At 45.9% G+C, this 20,988-nt stretch overlaps 1 protein-coding gene and 1 long non-coding RNA gene across 3 annotated transcripts; both read left to right on the forward strand.

Annotated features, from left to right (window-relative positions):
- The first annotated feature begins 842 nt into the window (after nucleotides 1-842).
- On the forward strand, nucleotides 843-3,462 carry LOC119959597 (gastrula zinc finger protein XlCGF71.1-like). Its single transcript, XM_038787776.1, has 2 exons — nucleotides 843-1,521; nucleotides 3,242-3,462. The coding sequence occupies exons 1-2, from the start codon at nucleotides 930-932 to the stop codon at nucleotides 3,460-3,462; spliced, it is 813 nt and encodes a 270-aa protein (XP_038643704.1). The 5' UTR covers nucleotides 843-929.
- A 2,486-nt stretch (nucleotides 3,463-5,948) lies between these two features.
- LOC119959598 lies at nucleotides 5,949-18,661 on the forward strand. 2 transcript variants are annotated; one of them, XR_005459232.1, is made up of 4 exons: nucleotides 5,949-5,997; nucleotides 8,516-8,676; nucleotides 14,983-15,098; nucleotides 17,890-18,661. It is a non-coding gene; the product is annotated as an uncharacterized LOC119959598 (long non-coding RNA). The 2 variants fall into 2 exon arrangements; XR_005459231.1 differs by lacking the exons at nucleotides 5,949-5,997; nucleotides 8,516-8,676 and adding an exon at nucleotides 13,463-13,632.
- Nucleotides 18,662-20,988: the final 2,327 nt, after the last annotated feature.

A 20,988-nucleotide genomic window follows, 5' to 3' on the forward strand; every position in this document is an offset into this window, starting at 1 on the left:
GTTCTGTGCTGTACTGTTCTATGTTCTAATGGGTTTAATCTTCTCAATATTTAAATAGAGTAAATTTCTGCTCCTTCAGCACTTGAGGTCAGACAAGATCGGACATTGTGTGTCTTGGAAGGGAACTTACAGGTAGTGATGTTAACATACAGCTGCTGTCCTGGTCCATCCAGGTGGTGGAGGTGAAGGGTTGAGGAGATTCTGTCAAATTGTGATTCCGATATAGGTATATATTCTCATTTCATTTTTTTCAAATGCCTCTCCATTGTTCCTGTCACTCCCACTTCCTTTTCTCTCTCCCTTTCCCTCATCATTTCTGTCTTTCCTCTCTGTCTCTCCACCATGACTCACTCTCTTTTTCTCTCTCTCTGTCTTTCTTGTCACGTGGAATTCCCTAGCCCAGAAGGTTGTGGATGCTCCATCGTTGAATATATTTAAGGTTAAGATGGTGTGATGTTTGGTCTCTCAGGAAGTCAAGGAAATGGGGAGCTGACAGGAAAGGAGACTGGAAGACTAAGATCAGCCACAATCGTGTTCAATGGCAGAACAGGTTTGTCAGGCCGAATGATCTACTTCTGCTCCTGTTTCTTGTATTCTTGCAGAGGCCCGAGTCTTGTGTGGATTCCAACCGGTTGGCAGGTTCCCTTCCCTGAATGACATTAGTGAACCAGTTGGGTTTTTATGACAATCCAACAGTTTTCATGGTCACTTTATCCCAGTGTTGGCCCCACAAATGACCAGATTCATTCAGCTCAATTTCACAACCTGTCTTTGTGTTTTTGTGGGTTCTCTCTCATTCCCTTTTTTTTGTTTTAAATCAATTTAACAGTGTTACAAGGGGAAGATTTGCAGTCAGGAAAGCCAAACATTACATCAGGATCGGAGGATCGCCTAATTTGTTGCAATCTGAATATCGGTGAATTTTGAACATGGAAGGAAAAAGCAGCATTCACTGTGAGGAGAAACCATGGGAATGTGAGGAGGGATTCAGAGCCACATCTCAACTGGAAATTCATCATCCCAGACCCTCTGGGGAGAGATCATTCACTTGCTCCGATTGTGGGAAGGAATTCTCTCGATCATCCAGCCTGCTGCAACACCAGCGAGTGCACACCGGGGAGAAACCATTCAACTGCTCCGTGTGTGGGAAGGGATTCGCTCAGTCATCCAGCCTGCTGAGACACCAGCGAGTTCACACTGGGAAGAGACCATTCATCTGCTCAGAGTGTGGGAAAGGATTCATTCGGTCATCAGACTTGATGACGCACCAGCGGGTTCACACGGACGAGAGACCATTTAAATGTCCAGACTGCGGGAAGTGCTATAAAGGTTCTCGGGCTCTGATACTCCATCAACGTGTTCACACCGATGAGAGACCTTTTCAATGCCCAGACTGTGGGAAATGCTTTAAAAGTTCCGGGGAACTTATGCGGCATCAACGTATTCACACTGACGAGAAACCGTTCAGGTGCTCTTACTGTGGGACTGGGTTCAAGACATCATCTGACCTCACTGTACACCAGCGAATTCACACTGGGGAGAGGCCGTTCACCTGCTCCCAGTGTGGGAAGACATTCACTCAGTCATCCAGCCTGCTGACACACAAGCGAGCTCACACTGGGGAGAGGCCTTACATCTGCCCCAAGTGTGGGAAGGGATTCACACAGTCATCCAACCTGATGAGACACCAGCAAATTCACAAGTAATTACAGTGCGTGGATTATGCTGTTAATCACATGCAGGTCTGATCCATCTTCATTGGGGTCTGTTTCTGCTGATGTTATTGAATTTCAACCTCGTTACATAAGCTAATATCCAAGATAACATTTTAATAAATCAGCTTAATGCGCTATATTTAATCTTTTTTTTAAATTTAGAATGCCAATTAATTTTTTCCCAATAAAGGGGCAGTTTAGTGTGGCCATTCTACCTAACCACATCTTTTGGGTTGTGCTGGCAAAACCCACGCAAACACGGGGGGAATGTGCAAACTCCACACGTTCAGTGACCCAGAGCTGGGATAAAACCTGGGACCTTGGCGCAATGAGGCCCCAGTGCTAACCCACTGCACCACCGTGCTGCCCCTATTTAATTTTTTTAACACCTCAAACATAAGTTAGTTCCTTTTGAAGGATCCTCCTTCTCCCCTGTCTTCTCCATTCTCATCTCCAAAAACAACTGTGAGGAGCTCATGGAGGTTCTTTGTCACAAAGATTGAGACAATCCGATCAGCTGCCTCTGCTGCTTCCCTCCCTTCCTCTAACCCACCAGACAAAACTGTCTCTAAAACTCCCCCTTGTCTGAGTCATGAACTCACATCTATCTCCAGTTTCTGTCTGGTCTCCTGTCATGTCCCGTTCAATCAAATCTTGTTTACGAAACCTGCCTTCTGCTCCATTGACCCTATTCTCACTAAACCGCTGACCATCCAACTTCCCCACATTAACTGATATTGTTAACAGTTCTCTCTCTCTCTTCTGGTGTTGCCCCTCAATTTAAATACACCATCCTCACCCATCCTGAGAAAACAACCCTTGACCCCCAACTTCTTTGCAAATGACCACCCCGTCTCCAACCTCCCTTTCCTCTCCAGTTTGGTGTCCCCCAAGGATCTATTCTTGGCCCATCCTATTTCTCATCTACATGATGGCACTAGAATCCATAGAATCACCACAGTGCAGAAGGAGGCCACTTGGCACACCGAGTTTGCATTGACTGCCTGAAAGAGGACCCTAGCTAGGCCCACTCCCCCTTCCTCCCCCATAACACCACCTAACCTGCACATCTTTGGACTGTGAGAGGAAATCAGAGCACCTGGAGAAAACTCACACAGATTTGGGGAGTATGCACAAACTACACACACTGTGTGGTATTTGCACGTTTTCCCCGTGTCAGCGTGGGTTTCCTCCAGATGCTCTGGTTTCCTCCCACAGTCCAAAGATGCGCAGGTTAGGTGGATTGGCCATGCTAAATTGCCCCTTAGTGTCCAATATTCAGGTGGGGTTACGGGGATAGATCAGGAGAGTGGGTCTAGGTGGGGGTGATCATTTAGAGGGTCAGTGCAGAATCGATGGGCTGAATGGCCTCCTTCTGCACTTTTAGGATTCTATTAAAGACAAATGTGGGTCCATTACAGGACGAGACAGGATTTATTTATAATGGGGAAGAGGGAAATGACAGAGAATCTAAATAATTACTTTGTGTCTGTCTCCACGGAGAAACGTAGAAAAAACCCTCCCAGAAATAAGAGAGAAACTACAGACTAATGGGAATGAGGAACTGAATGAGATGAGTGAAAAAGTAGCACTGGAGAAATTAATGGGATTGAAAGTTGATAAATACCAGGGACCCGATGATTTACATTGCAGAGTGTCAGAGGAGGTGGCTGTCGACACAGTGGATACGCTGCTGGTCATCTTTCAACATTCTATAGACTCTGCAGATTGGAGGTTGAAAATGTAATCCCACTTTTTCAGAAATGGGGGAGAAAATGGGGAACAACAGACTTGTTATCCTGACATCAGTAATGGGGTAAATACTAGAATCTGTTATAAGGATGTGTTAACAGCAACATTTAGAAAATAATGATCTGATTGGGGAAATTCAGCATGAATTTCTGACAGCAGGGCAGCACGGTGGCGCAGTGGGTTAGCCCTGCTGCCTCACGGCGCCGAGGTCCCAGGTTCGATCCCGGCTCTGGGTCACTGTCCGTGTGGAGTTTGCACATTCTCCCCGTGTTTGCGTGGGTTTCGCCCCCACAACCCAAAGATGTGCAGGTAGGTGGATTGACCACACTAAATTGCCCCTTAATTGGAAAAAATGAATTGGGTACTCTAAATTTATTTAAAAAAAAACAAAAATGAATTTCTGACAGTGAAATTATATTTTCCATGGGGCAGCACGGTAGCACAGTGGGTAGCACAGTTGCTTCACAGCTCCAGGGTCCCAGGTTCGATTCCTGACATGGGTCACTGTCTGTGGAGTCTGCACATTTTCCCCGTGTCTGCATAGGTTCCCTCCGGGGCTCCGGTTTCCTCCCACAGTCCAAAGATGTGCAAGTTAGGTGGATTGTCCATGCTAAATTGTCCTTAGTGTCTAAAAAAGGTTAGGTAGGGTTACTGGATTATGGGGATGGGGGGAGGCGTGGGCTTAAGTAGGGTGCTCTTTCCAAGGGCCAGTGCAGACTCGATGGGCCGAATGTCCTCCTTCTGCACTGCAAATTCTATGATTCCAAAGCTGTTGGAGGTTTTCTTTAAGAATATTACTACTGTCTCTGCGTGGGTTTCACCCCCACAACCCAAAAATGTGCAGGTTAAGCGGATTGGCCATGCTAAATTGCCCCTTATTTGGAACAAAACAAAATTGGATACTCTAAGTTTATAAAAAAAAAAGAATATTATTACAGAACAGATAAGGTGAATCAGTGGATATGGTGCATTTGGATCTTCAGAAGACTTTCGATTAAGTCCAACAGAGGAGGTTAGGAACATCTGAGTTGGGGGGGGGGGGGGGGGGGTATACAGGCACGGATTGAGGATTCATAGAAAACAGCGAGCAGGAATAAATGGATCATTTTCAGCTGGGCAGACTGTGACCAGTGAGGTATTACAAGGATCAGTATTCGGGCTCCAGCTGTTCACAATCTATATCAATTATTTGGGTGCGGGGACCAAATGCAATATTTCCATGATTGCTGATGACTCAAAACTCGGTGAGAATGTGCGTTGCGAGGAGGATGCAAAGAGGATTCATGAGGATTTAGACAGGCTAATGAATGGGTAAGAACATGGCAGATGGATTATAATGTGGACAAAATATGAAGTTATCCTCTTTGGTTCTAGGAAGGTGATGTAGAATATTTCTTAAATGGTGAGAGATTGGGAAGTGCAGATATCCAGAGGGATCTGGGTGTCCTTGTTCATGAGTCATCAAAAGCAGGTGCAGCAAATGATCAGGAAGGCAAATGGTATGTTGAACATCATTGAAAGAGGATCTGAGTATATGTTGACATTTATTATCAGGTTAGCAAGACTTTATTAAAACCAAAATGTTCAGTATGTAAAAGCCTGGGGCTTCTGACCTGGTCTAGCTTTGAGCAGAGGAACCAGATGAGAACAATGTGCTGATTACACTCACAGCTCTTTCTAATGTGTCCTCCTTTGAGTATCCAGTAATCTCACGGTCTCAGTATGCAGTCACTTATGTAATAGAAATAATCTTTAAATGCCCATTGTTTCCTACTGTTTAATGGAGTCTGCATACAGAGACTTCTGTAAAAACACAATGTATATTGAACCTGTTGGGGAGAAACAATCTGTTATAATTTGAAATGAAGTCCAGGATTTCTGAAAAGCTGTGGCTCCATTATCAGCAAAACTCTTTTCATCCACGAAGCAGATAAATTACTGAGTGAATCTCTTCCCACACACAACCACGAAACCTAGAAGGACAAGGGCAGCAGATGTATGGAACATCACTTCCTGGAAGTTCCCCTCCAAGCCACGCCATTGGGACTTGGAAACATATCACTGTTCCTTTACTGTTGCTGCATCAACATCCTTCCTAACAACACTGTGGGTAGACCAACACCACATGGACTGAAGAGGCTCAAGAAGGTGACTGTGAGAGGAAACCAGAGCACTGGGAGGAAGCCCATGCAGACACGGGGAGAAAGTGCAAACTCCACAGTCAACCAAGTCTTGGAATCAAACCCAGGTCGCTAGCAGTGCTACCATGCTAATCACTATCCACTATCCCGCCTGGGTTCCTATTGTTACTGATTTCCTCCCCAATTGCTAAATCAAAGCACAATAAATTCACAATTCCCTGGTTAGTTGGTAGCTGCCATGGCGAGGACGTTACCCGACACCCCCCGCGGTGGTGAATGTCCTCTCTCCAGAGCACAGGAGAGCAGTGCGCAGGCGCAGAAACGCCCTGCACAGGATCATGCGCAGTGATAGGGATGGGAAGCCTATTGTTTATCGGATCTCCAAACCGGTGAGGATGCGGAAACGCGGAGGGGGCGATGGAACCGGCGGGTGGACGTGGAGGGTTTCTAAACACCTGGTGAAGGCATCAAGCCCCGAATCCGAAGCTGCGGGTCCCACATTTGCAGCTCCGGGTCTTTTCCCCGGAGACAGACCCAGACTAACGGCCGCCATCTTGTTTCAGTGGAGAAACTGCGCATGCGTTCGTGTTTTGGCGAATTCGAAAGATGGTGGGCGGGGCTTTTGCGCCTCTGTTTCCAACCGGGTCCTAGTGTTCGGGAGGTGCATTAGGCTGCAGGCGCTGCTTCCAACCCAGAGAATTCCATGGACCATGTCTTAATTCAGTGTGGGAGGTTGCAGTCCCGATAGTTAGTTATCTGCAGCAGCTACTTCTCAAGTTTTAGTTACACTTCAGTCCCCTGCTCCTAATCTTTGGCTGCTTGGTGTGGAGGGACTGGGTAAGTCAGAGGATCTTGTCCTGGACTTGCTCTTGGGCCTGGTTAAAACAGCAATTTATAGAATTTGGATGATCAGGTCCCATTTGGTGGTGGGAATAAAAGAAATAGGAGTCAACAACTTCACCACTACCACTGCGCCACTACCTCCTGTGGGGTGGCAGTGACGGTGTGGTATTGTCACTGGACTACTAAACCAGAAATCCAGGGTAATGTTCTGTTACCCGGGTTCGAATCCTGCCACTGCAGATGGTAAAATTTTAATTAAATAAAAATCTGGAATTAAAAGTCTAATGGTGACCATGAAACCATTGTCGATTGTCGTTAAAACTCAACTGATTCACCAATGACCTTTAGGGAAGGAAATCTTCTGTCCTTACCTGGTCTGACCTACATGTGACTCCAGACCCACAGCAAAGTGGATGACTCTTAACTGCCTCCTCCAGGGCAATTAGAGAAGTTCAATAAATAGGAACTTTTTTTTAAAATCAGTCTATCAAGCCTGCTCCACCATTGAATAAGGTCACTTTACTGCCGACCCCCATAAGAGGCCTCTCTTCCATGGGCCTGCATGTGTCTGGGTGGCTCTGGGAAACAGTTGACACCTTCCACAATCAGTGGGTACCTCAGAGTACAGAGTGTTTCATAGACATTGGTAAAGACATTCTGGTTTAGTCAGGAAGATTCTCTTTTGCTCTTGTTGGGATTTTGTTTCTGATTTTGATTCATTTTATTTTGATTGAACAACACGTTTAAGAAAACAAGAAAAGAAAGAATGTTGCATAGAAACTAGAATTGCCTATTCTAAATTTCTGTCCTGCACTGACAGCAATGACTTTTGTAAACTGTTTATAGGATATTAGAAGATGATTTGTGGATGGGAAACTCAAACCAAGCATCACATTAAGATCTGATCATCACTTAATTCACTCGGAGCTGAATATCATCAAGCTTTGAATGTCAAAGCAGAAATATTTATCAGTTTTGGCTGCAGGAAATAATTTCAAACATCAGTGAGACTGGAAAAGCACCGAGACACACACACCCGAGTGAGGGAAGGGATTCATTTCATCATCCCACCTGGTAAGACACCAACGGATGTTGATGAGACAAGGGAGAAGATATTCACCTGCTCTGTGTCTGGGAAGGGCTTTACTCAGTCTTCCAACGTGCTGAGACACCAGCAAGTTCACACTGGGGAGAGGCCGTTCACCTGCTCTGTGTGTGGGAAGAGATTCGCTCGATCATCTCACTTGCTGACACACCAACGAGTTCACAAATGACTACGGAAGTCAGGTTCTGCTGTTAATCACATCATTCGTTTGTTTATGTTGCTGTTAGTAACTCCTGTAACTGAGACACAGTTTAATTATCTGGATATCTGTTAAAAAAATCGGTGATGATGAAAGTAGACCGCGCCGTTGGAAGCAGAAAAGGGTTAGGAGCAGGATCAATCCAGACAACCTGTCTCACCTACACTGTTATTCAATACAATCATGGCTGATTCAGCCTCAATTCCTCCCTCCTGCCTGTTCACCAGAACCCTTAATTCTCTGAGAGACCAAAATTCAGTCTATTTCAGTCTTAAATATGCTCGACAATGGAAACAGAAAATTTAAATTCATAGGACCAAAGGAGGCCAGGTGGCCCATCTCTCTCTCTCCTCTCTCGCTCGCTCCCTCCCTCCCTCTCTGCCTGGAACAGTCCCTTGTTAACACTCAACATCCTGCTTCAGCCACTGGAGGATGGTTCACATCAGAGGATTGGGGAGGGGAGATAATAAATAAGAGCTGGCACTGAAATTAATGAGGACTCTGAGCTCTGGGAAACTATTAACAAATGTCTCCTTGTGAAACATCAGCTCAGGATTACATTGGGCAGGAAGAGAACCAGAAACTAAAACAGGACAAGACACTGAGTTTCACAGAGAGAGAGAGAGAGGGAATAGAGAGAGAGAAAGATGAGGATCTGCAGTGGAATAAGTGAAAAAAATGTTCCATAGGAACTAGAATTGCCTGTTATGCATTTCTATCCTCCACTTACAGTGATGACTTTGGTAATCTCCTTTTACAGAGCATGGGAAGGTGAGGATTTGCAGATGTTTAAAGCAGTGAAACAAAACATCATGTCAAGATCTGACAGACACTTGATTCACCAGGACTTGAATATCATCAGCCTTTGAATGTGGAAGGAGAAATGTTTGTCTATTCTGTCTGTGGGAACAGATTTCAAATGTAAGTATGACTGGAAAAGCACCGAGTCCCACACAACACACACCCGAGTGAAAGTGTTCCAGTGAACTGACTGTGGAAACATCAGTATGACTGGAAAAGCACCGAGTCCCACACAACACACACCCGAGTGAGAGAGTTCCAGTGAACTGACTGTGGAAAGAGCCTCCACCAGTTACACAACCAGAAACCTCACAGTAACATTCACAGTGGGGAGAAACTGTACATGTGTCCTGTTTGGACGAGGCTTCAACTGATCGTCCAACCTGGAGAGTCACAAGGACACCGGCACCATGGAGAAACCGTGGAAATGTGGGGACTGTGGGAAGAGATTCAATCATCCATCCCTGCTGGAAACTCATCAACTCAGTCACACCCGGGCCAGCATCACACAGAGACCATTGAAATGTGGAGACTGTGGTAAAGTTATCAGATCCCCATCAGAGCTGGAAATTCACCAACGCAGTCACACCGGCAAGAGACCATTCAACTGCTCTAAATGTGGGAAGGGATTCACTCAGTTATCCACCCTGACTAGACACCAGTGAGTTCACACTGGGAAGAGGCCATTCACCTGCTCAGAGTGTGGAAAGGGATTCACTCAGTCATCCCACCTCACTGAACACCAGCGAGTTCACACTGGGGAGAGGCCGTTTACCTGCTCTGAGTGTGGGAAGGGATTCATTAATTTAACTAACCTTACTTCTCATCAACTTGTTCACACTGATAAGAGACTTTTTAAATGTTCTGACTGTGATAAGAGCTTTAAAGCACAAGGGATCTAGAGACACCAACACATTCACTCTAGTCAGAGCCCATTCTCCTGTTCTGTGTGTGGGAAGGGATTCCCTCGGTCATTCAGCCTCCTGAGACACCAGCGAGTTCATACCAGGGAGAGACCGTTCCCTTGCACTAAGTGTAAAATGAAATTCACTCGGTTATGCGTCCTGCAGAGACATCAGAAAGTTCACACTTTGGAGAGTCCATTCACCTGCTCCGAGTGTGGAAAGGGATTCATTCAGTCATCTGCCCTGCTGAGACACCACCTAGTTCACACTGGGGAGAGGTCATTCATCTGCTCCCAGTGTGGGAAGGGATTCATTGAGTCATCCCACCTGGTGAAACACTGGCGAATTCACACTGGGGAGAGGCCGTTCACCTGCTCCAAGTGTGGGAAGGGATTTGCTCAGTCCTACCACCTACTGAAACACCAGCAAGTTCATGAGTGACTGCAGGGTTGGATTCTGCTCTTATTGCTTCTGTTAATCACATCCAGGACTGAACTATGTCCATTCTGACAGGGCGTGTTTTCCCTTCCATTAATAATGCCTGTGACTGGACTGGAGTTTAATATTTTGATATGCGTTAAGTATAACAGTGTTTTCTAAATACAGTGTGTTAGGTATTTGTTTTCCCCAAGAGGAGACTAATTGCTGTCCTTGTTGTGATATCAAGTTCAGGAGATTTTTTTGTGAGGAAGTAACCAGGATGTAAAGCAGCTTGTGATCAGCAGCTAGTATTGGGTAGGAATTGCAGGTAAATCCCCAGGGTCTGAGAATCTGGATCCCAGAGTGCTTAAGGAAGTGGCTCTGGAAATAGTGGATGCATTGATGGTTATCTTCTGGGATTTTGTAGACTCTGGAACAGTCCCTGCAGTTTGGAGGATAGCTCACGTCACTCCAATATTCAAAAAGGGAGGTAGAGAGAAAGCAGGGAATTATAGACCAGTAAGCCTAACATCGGTAGTGGGGAAAATGCTTGAATTCATTATCAAAGATAGGTGCTGGTTTAGCACACAGGGCTAAATCGCTGGCTTTGAAAGCAGACCAGGGCACGGTTCGATTCCCGTACCAGCCTTCCCGAACAGGCACCGGAATGTGGCGACTAGGGGCTTTTCACAGTACCTTCATTTGAAGCCTACTTGTGATAATAAACGATTTTCATTTTTTTTTCATAGAATTTACAGTGCTGAAGGAGGCCATTTGGCCCATCAAGTCTGCACCGGCTCTTGGAAAGAGCACCCTACCCAAGCCTATACCTCCACCCCATCCCCATAACCCAGTAACCCCACCTAACACTAAGGGCAATTTGGACTCTGAGGGCAATTTAGCCTGGCCAATTCACCTAACCTGCACATCTTTGGACTGTGGGAGGAAACCGGAGCACCCGGAGGAAACCCACGCGCACACGGGGAGAACGTGCAGACTCCACACAGACAGTGACCCAAGCCGGGATTCGAACCTGGGACCCTAGAGCTGTGAAGCATTTGTGCTAACCACTATGCTACCATGCTACGTTATTTCATTTCAAGGACTTTATGGCGAAACATTTAGGAAGCACTAGCAGGATCAGTCAGAGTCAGCATAGATTTATGAAGGGAAAATCATGCTTGACAAATATGTTGGAATTCTTTGAAGATGTAACCAGTACAGTGAGCCAGTCGATGTGGTACATTTGGACTTTCAGAAGGCGTTTGACAAAGTCTCGCTTAAGAGATTATTGTGCAAAATTAAAGCGCATGTGATTGGGGGAAATATATTGAGGTGGATAGAAAACTGGCTGGCAGAAAGGAAACGAAGAGTAGGAATTAATGGGTCCTTTTCAAATTGGAAGGCAGTAACTAGTGGGATCCCTAAGGGATCGGTGCTGGGACCCCAGCTATTCACAATATATATTCATGATTTGGATGAGGGAACAAAATGTAACATCTTAAAGTCTGCAGATGATACCAAGTTGGGTGGGAGGGTGAACTGGGACAAGCATACAGGGATTCTACAGCAAGATCTGGACAGGTTGGGCAAGTGGGCAAATCAATGGCAGGGCTATATAATTTGGATAAGTGAGAGGTTATTCGCTTTGGAAACAAAAACAGGAAGGCAGATTACTACCTGAATGGTTGTAAATTGGGAGAGGGGAGTGTGCAGTGAGACCTGGGTGTCCTTGTGCACCAGTTGCTGAAGGTAAGCATGCAGGTGCAGCAGGCGGTAAACAAGGCTAATGGTATGTTGGCCTTCATTGCGAGAGGTTTCGAGTACAGAAGCAGGGATGTGTTGCTGCAATTATACAGGGCCTTGCTGAGGCCACACCTGGAGTATTGTGAGCAGTTTTGGTCTCCTTCTCTGAGGAAGAATGTTCTTGCTCTCGAGGGAGTGCAGCAAAAGGTTACCAGACTGATTCCAGGGATGGCGGGACTGTCATATGAGCAGAGATTGACTCGGTTGGGATTGTTCTCGCTGGCGTTCAGACGAATGAGGGGGCATCTCATAAAATTCGAACAGGACTAGTCAGGGTAGATGCAGGGAAGATGTAACCAATGATGGGTATGTCCAGAACCAGGGGTCACAGTCTGAGAATTCAGGATGAACCATTTCGGACAGAGATGTGGAGACATTTCTTCACCCAAAGAGTGGTGAGCCTGTGGAATCCATTACCACAGGAAGTAGTTGATGGTAAAACATTGAATATATTCAAGAGACGGCTGGATATTGCACTTGGGGTGAATGTAATCAAAGGCTATGGGGAGAAAGCAGGATTAGGCTATTGAGTTGGATGATCAGCCATGATGGTGATGAATGGTGGAGCAAGCTCAAAGGGCCAAAAGGCCTCATCCTGCTCCTATCTTCTATGTATCTATGTACTGTCTGTAAATAATGGTTGCTGAATCCCAAGTGTAGATCTGTCTACTGAGCCATCTTGTCATGTATCTTCAATTAAACCAAAGCTATGACTAGTTCAGCAATCCTGTGTGACATTGGTTAATTGGTGCAAAGACACATCAACACAACATGGTGACAGCAGTGGATTTGCGAACCACAGGAGCCGCCATGGAAAAGATTTAATGCAAATCGGAAGCTGTATGTGTATGGAAGCCACAGAAGGAAGAGTCCCTCCACAAACAGTGATTTGCAGAACAGTGAATATCTGATGTGTGGGATTACTGGATTGAGGGTGAAAGTAAAGCCACAAGTGAGTTCAGGGTCGTGCTGTGCAATCGGTTTTGAATCTGGCATTAAAAGCTGCAGGGCCATTGAAACATCCTTGGGGCCATTCCTGTGCAAAAGACAACAGTACGTGAGGAACTGCTGCCAAAAGAAGAAAGGAAAAACAAACCCAGCAGCTGCAATGTGAATCTCCCCACAGAGCAGAGAGGTTACATATCCCTTTCATATCAAGGTTGTCCGTAAAACACCGGGAACATCAGGAAGGTGACCACCAAATCCCCTAGCAAGAATTGGAAAGCCACAGATATCCAATCTACATTTAGGCTTTTCAAACAAAGGATGGAATTACACTTCTGATTTAGCCATCACTTAACTGGATGAACGTGCAGTGAAAATGAAGATAGGTCATGAATTCAAAGGGCTGTATGGAGTCAACACTTGGGGTCTGTCTGAGGAGTATCAGAACAAGCCTGTTAAACTATGGAACATGTTGAAAGAGCAGCTTCATATAAAGGTGAACTTTAGAATACACTGAATGGAGCTGATCACTTACAGGCAACGGCCAAATAATCAATCAGTTCGTCAGTAGGCACCGTGATAGGAGAAATGAATATGATTTTTTCAGAAGCTGAGCTATCTGAACAGAGTTATTTTGTATTATCTATTTGACGTTTCAATGGTGCATTCATTACCCATGATTCACCGCGGTTGTGAATGTGCCCTATTCACTGTACAGGGGCCCAGTGCGCCGACGCAGCTCTGGGCTTTATCGGGAGCATGCGCGGTTTCATATTGCTCGGAGACCTTCGAGTGCGGTAATGGCTTGTTCCGTGGGTGAGAGTCGGTGGGGCGGAAGAAGGAATTAAGCGGGAGTCGGGATGCGGAGGGTGCAGAAACTTTATAAACAGCCGGTGTATGCCCTAGGACCGGCATAAGACCCTGAAGTTCCCGCGTTTGCAGCTGTGGAGCTTTTCCCTGGGATCAGGCCCAGTTCCAAGGCCGCCATCTTAGTTCAGAGGTGAGCAGAGCGCATGCCATCTTTGTGACGTAACGGAAAGTAGGTCAGTGTTCAGGTGACCAGGAGAGAAAATGTTGGATTCCTGAATTGACAGGGGGCCGGGTTGACCGACACCTCGACATCGCAGAGCGCATGTGCGGCAATCCGAATCACAGAAGAATAAGATTGTAGAATCTGTACAGTGCATATGGAGTCCATGCGGTCCATTGAGTCTGCACAGACCCTTCTAAAGAAAACTTTACAGATGCACTCACCCATCAATCACGCGCTATCTCTGCAACCCCATAATCGAACCTGCACATCCATGGACACTAAGGAGCAGTTTATCATGGCCAATCCACCAAACCCTCACTTCTTTGGACTGTGGGAGAAAACTGGAGGAAAACCATGCAGACACCGGGAGAACTTGCAAACTCCCCACAGACAGTGACTGGAATTGAACCTGGGTTGCTGGCACTGTGAGGCAGCAGTGCTAACCACTGTACCACCATACCATCCTAGCACTGAGGCCTCAGCGCCAGGGACCCAGGTTTGTTTCTGACCTCGGGCGACTGTCTGAGTGGAGTTTGCACATTCTCCCTGTGTCTGCGTGGGTTTCCTCCGGGTGCTCCAGCTTCCTCCCACTGCCCTGAGATGTGCAGGTTGGGTGACTCGGCCATGCTAAAATTGCCCCTTAATTTGTCCAAAGATTAGGTGGGATTATCGACATTGGGGGAAGTGGGCCTAGATAGGGTGCTTTCAGATGGTTCATGCAGACATGATGGGCTGAATGGCCACATTCTCCACCATAGGGATTCTATGTTTCTAATTAGGAGCAGGAAGAGGCCACTTGGACAAACCGGCTCCCTAACCTTTGACTCAGTTGTAGGTAGAAATCTCTCCGAGGGAATGAATTCTGCCGGCTCTCTGAGTCACAATTTCTCCACATCTCTGTTTGAGACTCTTATTTTTAAACTGTCCCTGTAGATTGAGATTTCCTGTGAAGAAAAATCATTTAAGCAGTTACCCTGTCAAGCACCCTCAGAATCTTCAAAACTACCTTTCATTCATCTAACTCCAATCAGTTATAGAGACCCCGTCCAACTTTCCCCCATAAAACCCTTCATACCAGGTATCAGCTGAGTGAATCTTGTCTGAACTGCTTCCAATGTCAGTGTATCCTATATTCTGTAATCCTGCACCAGGAAACCAGAGAGGATGTTATGAATTTATATCCCGGACTTTGAAAACTCCTTTCAGAGGGAGTTAGAAGGGGAGGATTTACACACAGCAATCTCAAATTTAAGTTAAAATGTTTCTCTTCATTTCTAACCACAATTGACACATGACTCTTGTAATCTTCTTTTGCAGGGAGTGAGAAGGTTTGAAGACTGAGAATTTTCTCTGATTCCAGTGCTTCTGATATCTTTCCAGCTGCAGCTCCAGCAGGTGGTTTGAAATTTGAAAACAGTGAAATTGTTCCAGAGGTGAGTATTATCGAGCATTCATCCATAATTTAAAGTTTTTAGCATTGTGCTTTGTTATCTGTGCTCTGGTTTCAGGGCTCTGGGCAGGTTTGTCTCCTTTATTGTGGATCTGAATCCATGTTCATCCATTGCTCTGTTTCAGCTCTGCCCTCCCTCATCACCTCTCTGCCATTGTTTAACGTTTTCTGCCTCTAATCGTGGATTTATTTTAACCATGTTTGGTATTTTATTGTTATTTCTCCCAATGTGTCTCAATGAAGATTTCACTGCTGCCCATCGCTTGGCTGTGTGCTGCTGATTTACCATCTTTATCTTCCCATGGTCAGGAATTGTTTTTCCAGCACTAGAGATCATTTCTCTTCTGTTCATCAGCTAATATTAACCATCAAATTCTGCACCATATTTATTCCGTGTAATTGAAGATTTGAGATTACTATCAGACCAGCCTTACCTTATTAAATGGTGGAGCAGGATTGAGGGGCTGAATGGCGACTCCTGCTCCTTGTTCTTATGTTTATTGATTCTGTCACCCTGAGATGTTAAATCTGTTTCTCTTGCCACAGTTACTCACTGACATAATGAGTATTTTCATTTCAGAATATTTTTATTTCAGATTTTCAGCAACCAGTATTTTGCTATTATTTTGTTGCAGACGTTTCTCACAGAAGCGAGTCTAGAAGCAGAGACAGACCAATTAAGAACTGATTTGTGTTGGGGGGGGGGGGGGGGGGTTGTTTGTGGAGGTTAGTATCTGGCCTCCAGTTACAGTCCTTTTTCACAGAATCATTGAATGATTACAATGCAGATGGAGGCCATTCGGCCCACCATACCTATGCTGCCTCATCCCACTCCCCTGCCCTTTCTTCACTTCCTTGCAGTGTTTTTTTCTTTCCAAGGTCTTGTCCAATTCCCTTTGGTTTGTTGTATCAGTTTGGCTGGAATGGAGATGCAGGAGAAGCTGCTTGGTTTAACCTCGAGGACTTTGTAACCCAGTATTGAGCAATAATTTCAGATGTGAAGTTGTCAAGGGAGGTACGGGGAACGGCACCAAGTCATCATCCTCATTTGGAGATCCAGTGCAGACACAATGGGCCTTCTGCACCCTAACAATTCAGTGATTGGGTGATCTATAATAGTTTGCTCTGTGGCCAGCTGTTCTTAAGAAACTGCCCCCAAAACACTCTCTATGTGCTCATCTGCAGGGAAACACGGTGTTGCAATGGTTAGCAATGCTGTTTCACGGCACTGAGGATCTGGGTTCGATCTCAGCCCTGGCTCCCTGTCCGTGTGGAGTTTGCACATTCTCCCCATGTTTGTGTGGGTTTCACCCCCACAACACAAAGATGTGCAGGATAGGTGGATTGGCCACACTCAATTGGAAAAAATGAACTGGGTACTCTAAATTTAAAAAAACAAATGAGCTCATCTGCCTGGCTACTTTTGCCAATCTGATTTCCACAATCTATATGTGGATAAAAATCACATGATTATTGCAGTACTTTTCTCACGAGCCCTTATTTCTTCCTGTATTCTCCGTCCTACAGTGTGGTTATTGTTAGGGGGTGCCATTCGATCCCGGCTCTGGGTCACTGTCCGTGTGGAGTTTGCACATTCTCCCCGTGTTTGCGTGGGTTTCGCCCCCACAACCCAAAGATGTGCAGGTAGGTGGATTGACCACACTAAATTGCCCCTTAATTGGAAAAAATGAATTGGGTACTCTAAATTTATAAAAAAAAAAAAAAAAAAATTGTTAGGGGGTGCCTAGAAACTACTCCCACAAGTGACTTCCTACCTTTATCATTTTTTATCGTTACCCAATGTGATTGTACATCTTGATCTCCAGAACTAAGGTCATCTCTCTCTATTGTAATAATGTCATCCTTAATTAACAGAGCTGCCCCTCCGCATATTCCCAGTTTCCTGTCCTTCTGAAAAGTCACGCAGCCGTGAATATTCAGGTCCCAGCCTTTGTCATCTTGCAGCCGTGTCTCTGTAATGACTATCAGATCACAGTACCTGGAGTACGGTGCACACTTTTAATCTCCTTCACTAAGGAGGGTGATTCTTGCATTGGGAGCAGTTCAGAGAAGGATCATTGGGCTGATTCCTGGGATGAAGGTGTTGTGTTGTGAGGAAAGGTTGGGCCTGGACTCATTGGAGTTTCGAGGTGATCATATTGAAACAAAAAAGATTCTGAGGTAACATGATAGGGGAGATGAAGAGAGGATGTTTCCCCTCATGGGGGATTCAGGAGCGAGTGGGCAGATTGTCAAAATAAAGGGTCCCCATTTCTGATGGAGATGAGGGGAAATGTCTTCCCTCAGAGGGGGGTTAGTCTTTGCAATTCTCTTCCCCAGAGAGCAGTGGAGGCTGCATCGTTAAATATATACAAGGCCCAGTTAGAGTTTTGATCAAAAAGGGAGTCGAGGGTTACGGGTGACAGGAAGAAAATGAAGTTCAGGTCACAATCCGATCAGCCATGATCTTATTAAATAGAAAAGCAGGTTTAATGGGCTGAATGGCCTTCTCCTGCTCTTATTTCTGAGGATATAAGATCTCTTGGTCGAGAACAGGAAACGCTGAGTGTTGATCTGTCGATCAGCGTGAATTAGCACCTTCTGGAGAATAGGCAGTGTGTATCTTAGATACAGCAGAGTGAGAATGGAGGGAGAGAGCGAGATAAGAGTGTGTGTGTGTGTGTGTATGTTTGTGTGTGAAAGTAACTAGAATTGTCTGTTCTGAATTTTTGAGCTGTACTGACAGTGATGATATTTGTAAACTCCTTTAACAGGATATTCAAAGGCGAGTATTTGCAGCAAGAAATCTCAAACCAAACTTCACATCGAGATCTGACAGAGTCGGCCATTTTACCATCAGTGTGACTGGAAAAGCACCGAGACTCCCGCACCAGGGGGAAACCGTGAGGATTGTGGGAAGGGATTCACTTCCCCATCTGAGCTGGAAACTCATCGACTCACTCACACAAGAGACCGTTCACCTGCTCTGTGTGGGAAAGGATTTACTGCTTCATCCAACCTGCTGACACACCAGTGAGGTCACAGCGGGGTCACACTGTTCACCTGCTCTGTGGAGGAAGGGAGTTACTACTTCATCCAGTCTACGCAAACACCAGCAAGTTCACACTGGGGAGAGACCATATACCTGCTCGCTGTGTGGGAAACGGTTTGTCCATTCATTCAGTCTGCTTACACACTGGCAACTTCACACTGAGATGCCGTTTATCTGCTCCATGTGTGGGAAGGGATTCGGAGATTCATTCAACCTGCGCACACACTCCCGAGTTCACACTGGGGAGAGGCCATACACCTGTTCTGACTGTGGGAAGGGATTCACTCAGTTGTCCAGCCTGCTGAGACACCAGCGAGTTCACTCTGGGGAGAGACCATTCACCTGCTCCGTGTGTCGGAAGGAATTTGGAGATCCATCCAGCCTGAGCAGACACCAGCGAATTCACACTGGGGAGAAGCCGTTTACTTGCTCCGTTTGTGGAAACAGATTCGTTGATTCAATCCACCTGCAGAGACACCAGCGGGTTCACACTGGGGAGAAGCCGTTCACCTGCTCAGTGTGTGGGAAGGGATTCACTCAGTTAACCAACCTGCAGACACACCAGCGAGTTCACACTGGGGAGAGGCCGTTCACCTGCTCTGTGTGTGGGAAGAAATTTGTTAATTCATCCAACTTGTTAACACACCAGCGACTTCACACTGATGAGAAGCCATTTATCTGCTCCGTGTGTGGGAAAGGATTCAGAAGTACAGCCCACTTGCAGAAACACCAGCGAGTTCACAAGTCATTACAGGGGTTGGATTCTGCTGTTGCTGCTGTTAATCCCATCCAGGACTGACCCATGTTCATTCTGACAGTGGGTGAAGTGGGAGGGTCGGGGGAGGTTTCTTTCTGTTGCACTGGCCGGTGTCCCAATTTTAATTTCTGTCGGCTGAATCTCTGAGCGAGGGCACATTTCCACTGAAATGATCCACAGAAGCAGATGAAATGCATTAATTTTATCCTGGACAATTCTGATGAATGTAGGAAATTATTATACATATTGAATTTTATATATATTGCAGTAATATTTTTGAAAATGCACATTTAGAGTATCACTATACTGTGTATGCGTCACCCAATATCTATGTCTATGCATTTACATTGTGTATTTATCGTATGTCTTATGTTATTTCACGCATGGAACGATATGCCTGGATTATATGCAGAACAATTCTTTTCACTGTATCTCTGCACGTGACAATAAATCTAACATACAGGCAGATGGTATGTCTGAAAAAGATGCAATTAAAATGTTGTAAAAATGGGATAATCATTGAATCTAACCATTTAATTGTTTCCCTAAATTGGGCGAATGAAATCTAGTTTATAGAAAGGTTCACTGGGGATTTAAGATAATTGAGGAGTTGTGTTTAGCCTTATTAAAATGGCAATAAGAGAGTTAGTGGGGTAGTGAAATGTAACTAATGAGTCAAAGACGGAAACCTGAAAGGTGTCTCACTTTTACTGAAAGCAACTCTACAAAGAGGACAGCAAGGATCCCTGTGTTTGCGAACTTTATTTCCAAGTGGCTTTTGACCAGTAATGGGCTTTGGTTAATTGGAGAATAAGAAGGTCTCAGGTAGTAATTAAGAATAGTTTAACTGTTAATTGCAGCTATTCTCTGTGATGTCAGTATAGTTGGTACTGTGTAAATAATAAAGTTTGTTTTAATATAAAAGATCGCTGTTAGTCAGTGGAATCAGTCCTGGGGTGAAGCATCTTTTCCTCTCACATTCACATCACTCTCTCCAGCCCACATGCCTTCGCCAGACTTTGCAAGATGTCAGCAGCCCAGAGGGAAAAAGCTAGCAGCCTCAAGAAGAAGTCTGTTCCTTGATTCAACCACTCTTTCCCCCCCCCCCCCCCCTGAGCCCGCTACCTTCACAAAGCCTCTGCTTCACGTGAACCTCTACCAACCACACCTGGAATCTTCATGCATCCCCTTTCAGTGAATGATGCGTTATCACTTTGACCCCCTTGCTTATGAGTTTTCTATGCAGCCAGCTTTCCTCCGCTCGGTCTTCCCTCTGCTTTCCATTGTTCTTCATCCTCATCCATCTCTTTGCCGTTCTGCGTGTCATCATGATCCCTCGCCTTCCACCTTCCCCTCTCCAACACAACGCTCCTTCCACATTGTCCCCCCCCCCCCTTGTTTTCATTAGGTCACACCACCCGGCCTCACCTCGAACTCTACCCCCTGACCCCCCTCAAACTTGGGACATGAGTTGTGGTGGCTGCATGTGCCCCACAGCACAGTCTGGCCCTGATAGGCACTGGTGTGTGACTCAAGGAGGGAAAGAGCCAAACTGCAGATGCTGTGCTGATCCGACTCGGCGACACAGGAGGGCCCATGGGTCCAACAGCATGGTGCTGTTCATGAAGATCAGCTTGGCATGGAGATGGAGAGCAGGAACCAGTCTACCCCAGCAGAATGGGCAGCACGGTAGCACACGTGGATAGCACTGTGGCTTCACAGCGCCAGGGTCCCAGGTTTGATTCCCGGCTGAGTTACTGTCTGTGCGGAGTCTGCACATTCTCCCCGTGTCTGCGTGGGTTTCCTCCGGGTGCTCCGGTTTCTTCCCACAGTCCAAAGATGTGCAGGCTAGGTGGATTGGCAATGCTAAATTGCCCTTCGTGTCCGGAAAATGTTCGGAGCGGTTATTGGGTTATGGGGATAGGGTGGAAGTGAGGGTTTAAGAGGGTCGGTGCAGACTCGATGGGCCGAATAGCCTCCATCTGCACTGTATGTTCTATGAAAGTTGTTGCATTCACCCCAGGTTTGGCACTGTGTTACTTCCCACTAGTATGACACAAGATT

The sequence above is a fragment of the Scyliorhinus canicula genome, unplaced genomic scaffold (assembly GCF_902713615.1).
Source record: "Scyliorhinus canicula unplaced genomic scaffold, sScyCan1.1, whole genome shotgun sequence".
In the NCBI taxonomy this organism is placed as follows: Eukaryota; Metazoa; Chordata; class Chondrichthyes; order Carcharhiniformes; family Scyliorhinidae; genus Scyliorhinus; species Scyliorhinus canicula.

Coding starts and splice junctions, on each gene's coding strand:
- LOC119959597 (XM_038787776.1), top strand. CDS start 930: ATGGAAGGAAAAAGCAGCATTCACTGTGAGGAGAAACCATGGGAATGT. Junction 1,522..3,241: donor ATCTGACCTCACTGTACACC/AGCGAATTCACA, acceptor AAACCCTCCCAG/AAATAAGAGAGAAACTACAG.